At 53.2% G+C, this 11,961-nt stretch overlaps 1 protein-coding gene across 3 annotated transcripts in view; it reads right to left on the minus strand.

Annotated features, from left to right (window-relative positions):
• The window catches only part of BPIFB1 (BPI fold containing family B member 1), a 23,131-nt gene extending 12,744 nt beyond the window's left edge, over positions 1 to 10,387 (minus strand). The window contains exons 1-7 of one of the 3 annotated variants that reach the window (XM_028487017.2): positions 10,348 to 10,387; positions 9,965 to 10,087; positions 7,292 to 7,441; positions 4,588 to 4,723; positions 3,777 to 3,884; positions 2,700 to 2,849; positions 1,840 to 1,921 (exon numbers count right to left, since the gene is read on the minus strand). In XM_028487017.2, the coding sequence (XP_028342818.1) occupies positions 1,840 to 1,921; positions 2,700 to 2,849; positions 3,777 to 3,884; positions 4,588 to 4,723; positions 7,292 to 7,433 (618 nt within the window). In that variant the 5' untranslated portion in view covers positions 7,434 to 7,441; positions 9,965 to 10,087; positions 10,348 to 10,387. The other 2 variants (XM_055083556.1, XM_055083555.1) reach the window with 2 other exon arrangements.
• Positions 10,388 to 11,961: the final 1,574 nt, after the last annotated feature.

The following is an 11,961-nucleotide window of genomic DNA, read 5'->3' on the forward strand; positions in this document are numbered from 1 at the left end:
TGCGGAGCGGCTGGGCCCGTGAGCCATGGCCGCTGAGCCTGCGCGTCCGGAGCCTGTGCCCCGCAACGAGAGAGGCCACAACAGTGAGAGGCCCGCGTAACGCAAAAAAAAAAAAAAAAAAAAAAAATCTGAGTGCATGTGGATGGAGATTTGGAAAACAACATGCAAAAGAAAAAAGCCTCCAAGTTAAGGTAGAAGGATTATGGGTATTTTTTTCCCAAAAGTTTTTGTTATAATAGTGTGTTTTCCATTCAAAAAAGTTTTTTTGGGGGGCTTCCCTGGTGGCGCAGTGGTTGAGAGTCCGCCTGCCAATGCAGGGGACACAGGTTCGTGCCCCGGTCCAGGAAGATCCCACATGCTGCGGAGCGGCTGGGCCCGTGAGCCATGGGTGAGAGGCCCGCGTAACGCAAAAAAAAAAAAAACAAAAAAAAAAACTGAGTGCATGTGGATGGAGATTTGGAAAACAACATGCAAAAGAAAAAAGCCGCCAAGTTAAGGTAGAAGGATTATGGGTATTTTTTTCCCAAAAGTTTTTGTTATAATAGTGTGTTTTCCATTCAAAAAAGTTTTTTTGGGGGGCTTCCCTGGTGGCGCAGTGGTTGAGAGTCCGCCTGCCAATGCAGGGGACACAGGTTCGTGCCCCGGTCCAGGAAGATCCCACATGCTGCGGAGCGGCTGGGCCCGTGAGCCATGGCCGCTGAGCCTGCGCGTCCGGAGCCTATGCTCCGCAATGGGAGAGGCCACAACAGTGAGAGGCCCGCGTACCGCAAAAAAAAAAAAAAAAAAAAAAGTTTTTTTAATTAAAAATATATTAATTATCTGACAAGGTGTTTTTATTATTTATTTATTTCATTTTGGCCACGCAGCACAGTGCGGCATGTAGGATCTTAGTCCCCTGACCAGGGATCGAACCTGCGCTCCCTGCAGTTGAAGTGTGGAGTCTTAACCACTGGGCTGCCAGGGAAGTCCCTGACGAGGTGTTTTTAACCCCAGGAGAATCACTGTTGTGAACACATCTTGGAATTTACAGTGAAAATCAATGGTCACAGTGGATGAATCCAACTTATAGAGTTTTAGTTTACCTGTGACATTGAAGGGACATATAAAATGAGATGGATTCGTGTTTACGAATAAGAAACATAAGAAAAATAAGTCCAACAAGACCTGGTGGGTGACAAACCCCTGATGACACAACCAGGATGGTGTGAGGCCCTGGTGCGCTTGAGCCAGCTTGGACCAATTTACGAGGGCCAGCTGTTAAATTTTCAGGAATATCTGAGCTTGGTGCTAAACCTGACATTATTAAAAATTAAATTGTATAAACTTACAATTAAATAAGTTATGCTAAGATCAAAGTCAATGAAAACTCAAAACTCATGACTTCCTAATTATTTTGTTTTATTTTACTGTTATCTATTGTTCTTAGCTTATTCACATCTATTGTATCTGCATGGTGGAAATGCCATGCAAGAGTGGGCTACCAGGCATCTCTTCCTGACTCCGCTCAGTGACATCACACTAGTAGCTTGAAATTGGCAATGGAAGGGGTGTTTACATCAAGGAAATCAGTAAATGTTACAAATCAGAGCTCCCTTCCTTCAACCAACCCCTCCTGAGTCAATTGTGAGCAATTTATCAGCACATCACTGTTCAGGTCCCCTGGCTGACTTTTGGGAGTTTCATTACCTTGATCTCAAGGATCCACTACTGAAAGAGTGACCCAAGCCCAGAAGCTTCCCACTCAAGGAAACACAGGTCCCTTAGCACCAGCGTGCAGTTCCATCCCCAACCACAGGGGGAGCAAGCTTCACAGGCCAGAGAGACCCTGATTCCACTTACCTTGCTTTTCACCAGTTTGGGCAGGGCTGGCACCAGGAGGCTTATGACCTTGTCAGCTAAAGAGTTGAGCAGGAAGGAGAGCCTTCCCAAGAGGAGAAGAGGAGAAGAGGAGAGAGATGAGGCAGGGTCAGAGATGATCACCCCTCCCCTGTTTTACAGAAGGGGAGACTGAGTCCAGGGGAGGAAGGAACTTGCCCAAGGCCCAGTGCCTGTTAGAAACAAGGCTGGGTGTAGACCCTGAGCCTGGTGTAGACAGTGGCAGACAGTTCTCAGGGACAGGGCCTGGGGGTTGTCTTTAGGAATTTGTGCTGGACACTGGGATGAGGGCAGTTGGCATTTCCCCCCATTCTCCTGCTAAGGAGAGATGGACGGAAGCACCATGTCTTTGAGCATCTGTTGTGTGCCCTGCCCTCAGCTGAGTGCTTAGCGCTGCTGCCCTGTTAATCCTCTCACTGTGGCCTGGACGGTGAGGCATGGGGAGGTGACTTGCCCAGCGTCACCTGGACAGTAAATGAAGGAGACATGTTTGCCTGACTGCACAGTTTATACCCATGGCTCCACCCTAGCCTACCTGTGTGGTTTGAGGGGCCTAGGAAAGAGCCTTCTCTCCACCTTCAAAAGTTTGCCCCAATTTCTGGCATGATGCCTGAAATCCCATCATTATCGCTTCACCCTTGATATCTTGATCTCTCTTTGGCATCACAGATTTCCTGGAGGGAGCTCCAGATCAGGAGTCAGGAGAGAGAAGTCCTTTTCTTTCTGTGGGCTTCAATGTTCTCCATCTGTAAAATGGGGCCAGGACACCACCTGGCTTCCCTCCCAGGCATGCCAGGAGCCCAGTGGGAGGAGGTCACACTCACTTGTGTAGCAGGGTGATGCGCAGCCTCCCGCGGGTGTTGGAGCAGTCGCTGAGGACCAGGCGGGTGTGGTCTCTCTCTCCAGTCTCCACGTGGATGATGGCTTGGGACTCCACCTCCATGTGCAGCTCCACAATGGTCTTGACCAGGGGCCTGGGAGGGGAGGAGCCCCATGCTGTGAGCTCCATCCCAGCTTCAGGCTGGATCAAGCCAAGCCTGCTGTCCACCTCTGTCTCCTGGCTCTCATTCCTCCCTTCTCAGGCTCCTTGCTGGGTTCTCCTCATCTCCTCAACTGTTGACTTCATTGTGTCCCAGGTTCAGTTTCTGGATTCCTCTCCTGGTTTAAATCCTCTGCATATGTCAGTAGCTTCCAAACTTATACCTAACTCACTTCTCAAATGTCTTACAGGCATCTCAGATTTAACATGTACAAATCCATGAACTATGGATCCTTCCCCAAATCCTCTCCTCTCATGATCTTCCCTGTTTTGTTTGCTGGCCACTCCATGCTGCCTTGACCCCTCAATCTCCCCTCTCCCCCCGCCCCGCCCCAAGCCCCCATTCAATCTGTCAGGAAATCCTGTTGTGTCCTCCGAGATATATTCGGAATCTGTCTACTTCTCACCACCTTCCTGTTCCTAAACCCCGGTCCATGCTATTATTGTCTCCTCCTGAATTATTGCAGTAGCTTCTGGATAGCCTCCCTGTCTCCGCTCTTGCCCCCATACACAGCAGCCAGAGGGCTTCTTGAAGAATGTGAAATCCTGTCATGTCCCTCCTCTGCTTAGAGCCCTGCATGGCTCCCATCTCGCTTGGTAAAACCAAGTCCTCACCTTGACTCACAAGGCCCTGTACGATCTGGCCCCAGCTGCCTACCGTGGCACCACCTCACTGCCCCCTTTCCCCGCTCTCATTCCGTTCTGTGAACAAGGCAAGTGCACTCTTGCCTGAGGGTCTTTGCACTTGCTCTTTCCTCTGCTTGGAACTCTCTTTTCCAGACACCTGCATGGAGGTTGGGGAAGGGGAGAATGAGTGGAGGAAACTGTTAGGCCAGCTGTGCCTGACTGAGGGGACACTCACGTGTTGAATCCAGCTACCATGTCCAGGGGAACGTTGACCATCAGCTCCCGGCCATCATTTAGGGGTTGCACCTGCAGCTGGAGGATGCTGGCTGAGGTGACTTTCAGCCTGGATGGGACACGGGAGAGATGAGATTCATGCCTCATGTTCACCGAGCATCGTCCCCAGACCGGCTTCCCTCCATCTTTCCTGTCTCCAATCCCCCAGTGCCCAGCCAGCAGCTGGACCCAAGCCCTGTGTGCTGACTCCTCCTCAGCACGGTCTTGCCCCCATCCTTCTCCTCTCCCCTGCCCGCAACACTTCCATGGCTCCCCCATCACTTAGGAGATGGATCCAAGCTCCTGGCGCTGACTTGTAAGACCCTCTGTGCCCTGGCCCTGCTGATCTCTCCCTCTTGGCCTTGGGGTCTGAGCACCAGCCGCTCTGACTCTCACCTCCCCCCACCCATGCCTTTGCTCAAGCCAGTCCCTCTGCCTGGAATCCCATTTCTTCTCATCTCCTGGTGAGCATGGAGTCATTGGCTCACCTGTCCCCTCCACTGAGAAGCATCGCCTTATCCCTTCACCCTCCCACCCCAGGTGACCTTCCTCTGAGGTCACCCCCCTTAGGGTTCCTGGGTCCCTCTATTATGGTTATTGTTACTCCTCTGGGAGCCTCTGAGGGAGAGGCTTTGTTGGATCCATCCTTCACGGTCAGGCACAGAGCTGACAGCAACCAATGCTCGTTGACCGATTGATTGAGCATGCAAAGCGTGTCCCGGGCAGATGTGTGGGCAAAGAGCTAGCTCCCAACTTGGTTCTGCTCCACTCACCAGATGATATGCTTCAGGATGGACTGCACCAGGCTGCTGAACATGTTCCCGGCCGACTCCTTCTTCATGGCACTGAACAGCGGCAGCTGCTGCAGGGTGTTGATAGCATCGTGATCCTTCAGTTTCTGTGTCAGCCCTGGAGACAGATCCCAGGGATTAGGGTCCAGCAGGAGGGGCGAGAAGGATGGCTTGGTGGGGGCTCCAGGCTGGGAGGGGACATCACTCAGGGCTACGTGGACTGGGATATAAGGTGAGGGTATGGATGGCTCCATTCTGATCATCTCCACTGTGTAAATGTGGCCCGGAGGACAATGGTCCAGATGGGTCACTTTCACACGAAGACTGTGTCTGGGCACAGGTGGGACCATTCACACCCTTGAATGTTGCCAGCCTCTGCCGGGAGTGTTGGCCAGGACACCCGGCACATGGACCTGCAACTCTCTCCCTAGCCAGGGGCAAACACTGTGGAGCCGAGAGGCAGGGAACTCATAAGGCCTTGTCTGGGGCTGTTTTGCTGCTGAAACTCACTTGCTAATGATTCTCTGACATCCACATCCTATGGGCCTGTTGTCCAAAGAGCCCCAGGTGCTGAGTAGAGAAAGGAAGAGCCAGGACCCCTGGGTTCTGGTCACTGTTGGACTTTTTTCCTGACAGCTGGAGCCCATTTGGCTTGTATGCAGAGCAGGTCAGAGTGCTGGAGAGCTGATGTTCCAGAAGAAAACCTCGGCCAATGACTGACGGAAATTGGTGTATAAATACCCCAGCTCCCTCCACCCTTGGGCAGGATGACTTAGGTGTGTCGCCCCCCACGTGGGGACACTGTGTCCCAGAGTCCCTGTGTGTCGGTGCCTCTCAGAGACAAAGCGGGCCTTTTTGCCTGCCCTGTGACAATGGAGCTGGTCCCTGTAAATATTCCTCCTCTGCCAGCTGGCGCACTGTTCAGCACTGTCAGTAGAGGCTCTGGAGGGACATGGAGGAGGAAGGAGCTTCCCCTCCTGGCCCTGGTGCTCCTCTTGCCAGACTCCAGGGGCATCACCTCCCAGAGCTTCAGGTTGTGAGTTGAGTGGACTCCCGTGGGCAGCCAGTGCTGGGTGCACCCCAGCTCCCTTCCAGGCAGTTCCCCAGGGACAACTTCCCAGTGAGTCAACAGCAATCCCTTTGTCCAGGGGCTGCTTCCCAAAGAAATCCATTTGCTCCTCGGCAGGCAGTTCTCTGCCAGGTGGCCTCAGCCTGCCAACCGTGGACCAGCTCTCACCCTGGACAGCTCAGGGACTTTCCCCACCATTCAAGGGGCTTCAACACACTCCTCCCATGAGTTCTGGGGAGGATTCTCTCCTCCAAGTTTCTTCCGTACTTGGATTTGAGCTCCCTGCTGCATCCCAATCCCTCCGGTCTCATTTGGCGTCCTCCCTTTTTTTCCTTTGAGCCAGTTTTCCAGTATTCCAATTCCTGCTAATAATTCTTTATACAAACCCATCTGTTGGGCTTACTGTGTGGTTTCTGCCTTCTGACTGGCCCTAACACAGATGCCCAGTAGGACTGAGCTCCAGCTCCCGGTGGTAACTGGTTTCCCCTTACCTGACTTGCTTCCCGCTCTCTCGCAGGTATTTCCTGGGATCACCTCCAGAACAACCCACTTGCACACAGCTCCTGAACTCAGACTCTGCTGCCGGGGAACCTAAATGGCTGCTCTTCTCCAAGCTCCTTCTGGCTGAAATTCCATGTACTTGAGATTCAGCGTGGGCCCAAGGCACATATGCCTCCCCAAAGAGTGTCAAGAGCTCTCTGGTCCCCATCCCTCCTCTGGTTACAATGCCTGTCTGGCCCTGCAGGACCTGGCCCATCCCTGCCCATCCAGACGCAGCCCAGGCCCACTGCATACAGAGGATTGGTCTCTACTTGCTCCAGCTGAACCTCCAGAGCCCACTGATTTTCTCCCTCTCAGGGGACAACACTGGAGCAGTGGTTCTCAACTGGGGCAATGTCCCCTGGGAGACACTTGGCAATGTCTGGAGACATTTTTGGTGTCACAGCTGGGCCGAGGATGTTGCTAAACACCTAGAGTGCACAGGACAGCCACCCACAACAGAGGTATTCGGCCCCCAAGGTCAGCAGTGCTGAGGTTGAGAAGCTGAGCTGTAGAGGTCATTAAGCTCTTGTTACTTCCTGTAACAAGAAGGTTGTTGTTACTTCCCAACAACCTAGGGAGGCGGACCCTCTTCCAGAGGAGGAAACCAAGGCTCAGGGAGTTGCCAGGGCCACAGAGCTGGAGCGTGATAAAGCTGTGTCCGTTGCCCAGGCGGCCAGACTCCCAGCTGAGGGTCTTTGCTCTGGAGACTAGTTGCACCCTGGGTCTAATTCGGAAGAGGTGCTCTGGCAAAGGGCTTTAAGTGAGAGCAGCCGGAGAGGCAGTTGCATCATCACATGCAGTGGCCGTACACCCCTTCTGCAGGCCCTGGAACCTCAGAGTAGTGTGTTTTGGAATCGTGGAATTTAAGAAGAAGGGGATCTTGGAATCATGGACTCTTGAGATGGTAGACACTCCCAAATTTTGTAACTCACCCAATCAAGTCTCACCAAAGACCTGGGATCCCAACAATGCCTTGCATACCCCCAGTGATGGGGAACTCTCTCCCTCCTTTGGAGGGCTGCTTTACCTGCCCCCTTGCCTTATGGTGGTGAGGCCTGGGAGGCCAAGACTTACTTTGTTTGATGACTTCTGGGCCGAGGCTGAGAACTGCAGGAGGGCTGAGGGTGGCTCCCACCAGATTGGCTGCCAGCAAACCACAGAGGAAGGTGAAGGTCCGCGGGCTGGCCATCTTCTTGGGGGTTGGCAGGTGGCACATGGCACAATCTGGGGTGAGCACAGAGGGCCCTGTTAGCTGGGCAGAGAGACCCAGGCCAGGCCCACCATGCCCGGTGACTTGGGGCATTGGAGTCCAGGAGAGGCTGTTTAGTGAGATGGTCAATAGAGTGGGCTCTGGAGCCCTACTGGGTCTCTGTGTCCTTAGATGATCAGCTTAACCTCTCTGTGACTCAGTTTTCTCATCTGGAAAATGGGCATCATAACCACTACTTCATGGAGTCGGGATTAAATGAGTTAATATCTAGAAAGCATTTAGCACAGTGCCTTTCGCATGGCAAGCACTGGGAAAATATTAGCTATTTTCTTACAGGACAAAACAGCGCTCAGGACAAAACACTTCTGCTTCTTCAGTTCCTCAGCCAACTTCACTTCCTGGGGTCCCCCTCTTGCTTTACAAATTTCCAGTCATTCCAAGCTGCTTGAAGTTCCCAGAACATACCTTGTTCTCTCCTGTGTGTGCCTTTGCCCTGCTCTTCCTGCTTCCTCTAATGCTCTCCTCCTTCCTTATCTGCCTGCTGAGCTCCTGTTCATGCTTGAAAACTGCTTACGTGTCCCTTTCTCTGTAAAGCTTTCCCTCTCCTTCAATCAGAGAGCCTGGACCACACTTGGAGAAATGTCACCCTGGGGGCTGGTGTGAGCCCAGGACAGGAAGTTTGGAGGCCGGAGGGAGATGAGAATTCAGGTAAGATGCAAAGTGGTAGGAAAGCTCTTTGTTTAATTCAGAAAACTCAGTGGTTTGAGGAGGGAGTAGGTGGCTGTTTGGAGCCAGGAAGAGAAAGGCAGGAAGAGAGAGGAGAGGCCTGTGGTGCCTCCTGGGAGAGGAGCTTGGGGTGTTCCGGCTCCTGGGCTGCTCTGTCCCCTGCAGGATGTAGAGCGTCAGCAGATATAACCTCATCCTGAGCTCCCCAGCCTGCATCCTGGCTCTGCCCCCCCAGCACCCTATAGCAGCTTCTGCCTCCTATGGACGGTCATGCTTGGAGGGAGGGAGGATCCTGACCCAGAGACCCGGGCCCTTGCTTGGCTCAGGGTTTCTTGATGCCAAAGACAGACATGGCATCTGGATGACGAGTGTCTTCTGTGAGCTGGCGCAGTGTGAGCTCTCTGAAGCACTTGCAATAACGATTCAATATCTGCCTTCCTGACCAGGCCAAGAGCTCCAGGAGGAAGGGTTGGGTCTACCTGCACCCCACTGTGTCCCCAGCAGCCAGCATAGTGCCTGGCACACAGTGGGTGTTTAGTAAGTAAATGGTTGCTGAATGAATGAATGGCCCCTGGGAGCCCTGGAATAGTGGGAGAATGTGAGTCTGCTAATCTGGGAAGGTCTGGGCCACGAGGACCCCTGTCAAGTCATAGGACCCTCATCCCTGAGTCTCAGGAGACCTGAGGGTGGAGGAGAAATATCGTGGGCCTGGGAGTCAGACAGACCTGAATTGAAGGCCTGCCTCTACCACTTGCTGTGTGATCTCAAGCAAGTGACTTACCCTCTCTGTCTTAGTTTTCTCATCTATAAAGTTAGGCGTAATAATAATAATACTTACATCACAGGGTTGTTGGGCGTATTAAATAGGACCAGCCCTCTGTGGCCCGGCATGCCGCAAGCACTCAGTGAGTGTTAGCTGTTATTCCGATGATGACAGTTATTATTGCTAATACTAGGGTCAGAAGGAGCCACCTTGCAGTCAAAGTCAGAGGACAGCGGTGACGCCCTCCCTGCACCCTGCTCTTTTACCCAGGAAGCCCCCCCGGCCCCACCCCACTGTCTTTTTCTTTCAAATACCTTGATTCTCTTTTGCCTTCATTATCAATTCACACCCCTCTGTCCTCCTCTGATCAGAGGTGCTCAGCGAAGCAAAAGGATGGTAGCCTCCCCTCTTGTGGAAAATTGTCTCCTCTACAAATCCAAGCACCATACACACACCCACCACGTTGCACCTCGCCTCTTGGCCTTTGCCTATGCTGTTCCTTTTGCATGAGATACCTTTCTCTCTTCCTTTGCCCAGCCAACTTCTACTGAGCTTCTCCACCAACATATCACCTCTTTCAGGAAGCCTTCCCTGACTGTCCTCCACCACCATGTCCCTGGGCTTTCCTTGAGCACAGCATGTACCATGTTGGCCCATATCGGGAGTTTCTTGTTGGCCAGGACTGTCTGATAGCTCTTATCCCCAGAATCACCCCAGCATAGGGCTGGTCACTGAGCAGCTGGTGTGTGCAGAGTGGATTAATGTCGTGGGGATGAGGTCAGGGAAAGACTGGGCCAGTCCAGTCCCTCATCACTACTCTTTGGTCTTCTGGGTGAGGAAGCTGGGCACCTCTCTACCCCCTGACCCTGACCCTCAGAGGTCCTAGTAGACTGAGGGATCTTACACCGGGGCCAAGCCTCCCTCCTGCTCCTGACCTGACCCCAACAGATGTCTCCAGCTCAGTCCCTTCCTGGTGATGTAGACCCTTAGCCCCTTCCCTTCCCTTTTACCTGGACACGTGGAGGCCTCGGCCTGCTGCTTTCCTCACCTGGGCAGTGGGTCTGGAAGTCCGGCCTTATATCCTGTACACCCTCTGCATCTGGGCTGAGGTCTCCAAGGTAAATATTTGTGGCACCTGGTGAACCACAGCCCCACCTCGAACTCCAGTTTCCTGAGGTTTGGAGAAAGGAGAATCTGGCTGACACGAGGGGTGGGTGGGGCACTGGGGGCACGTGGCAGGGGAGCTGGACCGGGCACAGCGTGGTCTCTTCAAGGGGCTCCCTGCCTCCTAGGCAGCCACTCCCGTGGAGACAATGATGAAAACAGGAGCAGTGATGACATATTAAGCGCCTATAACGTGGAGGTGCCACCCCAGGCTTTACATCAGTCGTATCAACGGAATCTCATTCCCACCAGGGTCAGCATTGTTACCTTGACTTTGCCACAGACGTACCGGCTTCACCAGCCAGCAAACGGCAGAGCCAGCACTCAAACCGAAACTCTGACCTCATAACCTATCTAGGGATATCTTGGCGGACACAGGGCGTCCTGAGACAGATTGAGTTTCAGTCCTGGTGGCACTATTTCCATGCCTTGTGACTCAGGCCATGTTCCCTAACCTCTCTGAGTCTCGGTTTCTCATCTGTGAAATGGGAATAATGGTAGCACCTGCCTCCTCAAGTGCTGAGAGGACAGGGACTGGAAGTCCTGGCACAGAGTAAGTGCTCAATAAATGTGAGTGCTTGTTGCTGTTGTTATTACTGCTTAGAATAGGATGAGCCTTTGCAGAGAGGTTACGATCATAGTGTAGCCAAATAATTAACTTGGGGGATGGAAAGAATAACCTTGCCCATCCCTTATTCCTAAATACGTCCTGAGATTTAGGAATACACATCTCCATGAATTAATTCACTCAAGAGAATAGGTTTGAATCCCACTTTTGCCACTTCTTTGCTGTGTAACTGTTGGCAAAGTAGTTCACCTCTCTGGGCCTCAATGTCCTCATCTGTAAAATGGGGATTATGCTAGCACCTCTCTCACAGGCTGCTGAGAGCATGAACTGAGGTGCGCGCTCACCCAGCACTTAGCCTGTGCTCCTATTCGTTCGTTCTGCAGCAGTTGCACCAACTTTGCCCTGCCCGTGCCTTCAGAAATCTCAGTGAGTATTCACGGGGTGAATGAGTGAGTCATGGCTGTGAACCAAGGGGACAAATGAACAGCCCCGCGGGACCCCTGTCACCCACTGCCTGGGTGCCTTGGCTCACTTCACCCAGAGGTGGGTGTCAGCAGCCCTGAGTTTACCCAGGGTAACTGAGGCCCTGAGAGGTGAGTGCCTTGCTCCAGGTCCATGCCCAGGGCTTCCAGAGCTGGGACTTGAGTATATTGTATAGTCCAGACCACACACTCTTCACTACTACGCTGTCCTTCCCCCGTGACTCCAGCTTAGTGTCGGGGAGTTGGACCCAAACAGGGCCTTTTGGCATAATCCGGGGAATCATCCTTGCTGCCTGACTTCAGTCTAGAAGCTGGGATTGTGGTTCAGAGCTGGGAGAGCCGGTACTGAATCCTGTCTCCATGTGCAGGCGGACAAGAGAGGGGCAGCGAGGGCCGTGGCATCACACAGTGCGTGGCCAGGCCCTGGCTGGTCTCCCCTCCCTGGAGCTGTCAGGAGGAAGAAGGCAAGAGCATTTGCCATCCTGCCATGTCTGCAACGCGCCAACGGCCCCAAACACTTAACGATGAGATGCTTCTGGAGTCAGAGTGGCCTCCCGGAGGGAGCCTGCCATTCCCTTGGGCGCATCTCCAGAGAGGCAGATGCCTCCTCCCGGGCTCTCCAGCTGGCTATGCTGCCCCGCATGGATAGCACGCCTCTGTCCTTGGAGCCCACACCCTTGCCCTCAGTGCCACTCAGCCCCCACCAATACCCAGACTGCTCAGGGCCTCTTTGTCCTGGCCTCCCCTCTTTCCAGCTCCCAGGCCTTTGCTTGGGCTGTGTCCCCTTCCTGGGATGCCTCCTCCACCCCCCTGAAGACGCCATCTTGCCCT

This window comes from Physeter macrocephalus, unplaced genomic scaffold (genome assembly GCF_002837175.3).
Source record: "Physeter macrocephalus isolate SW-GA unplaced genomic scaffold, ASM283717v5 random_1045, whole genome shotgun sequence".
Lineage (NCBI taxonomy): Eukaryota > Metazoa > Chordata > Mammalia > Artiodactyla > Physeteridae > Physeter > Physeter macrocephalus.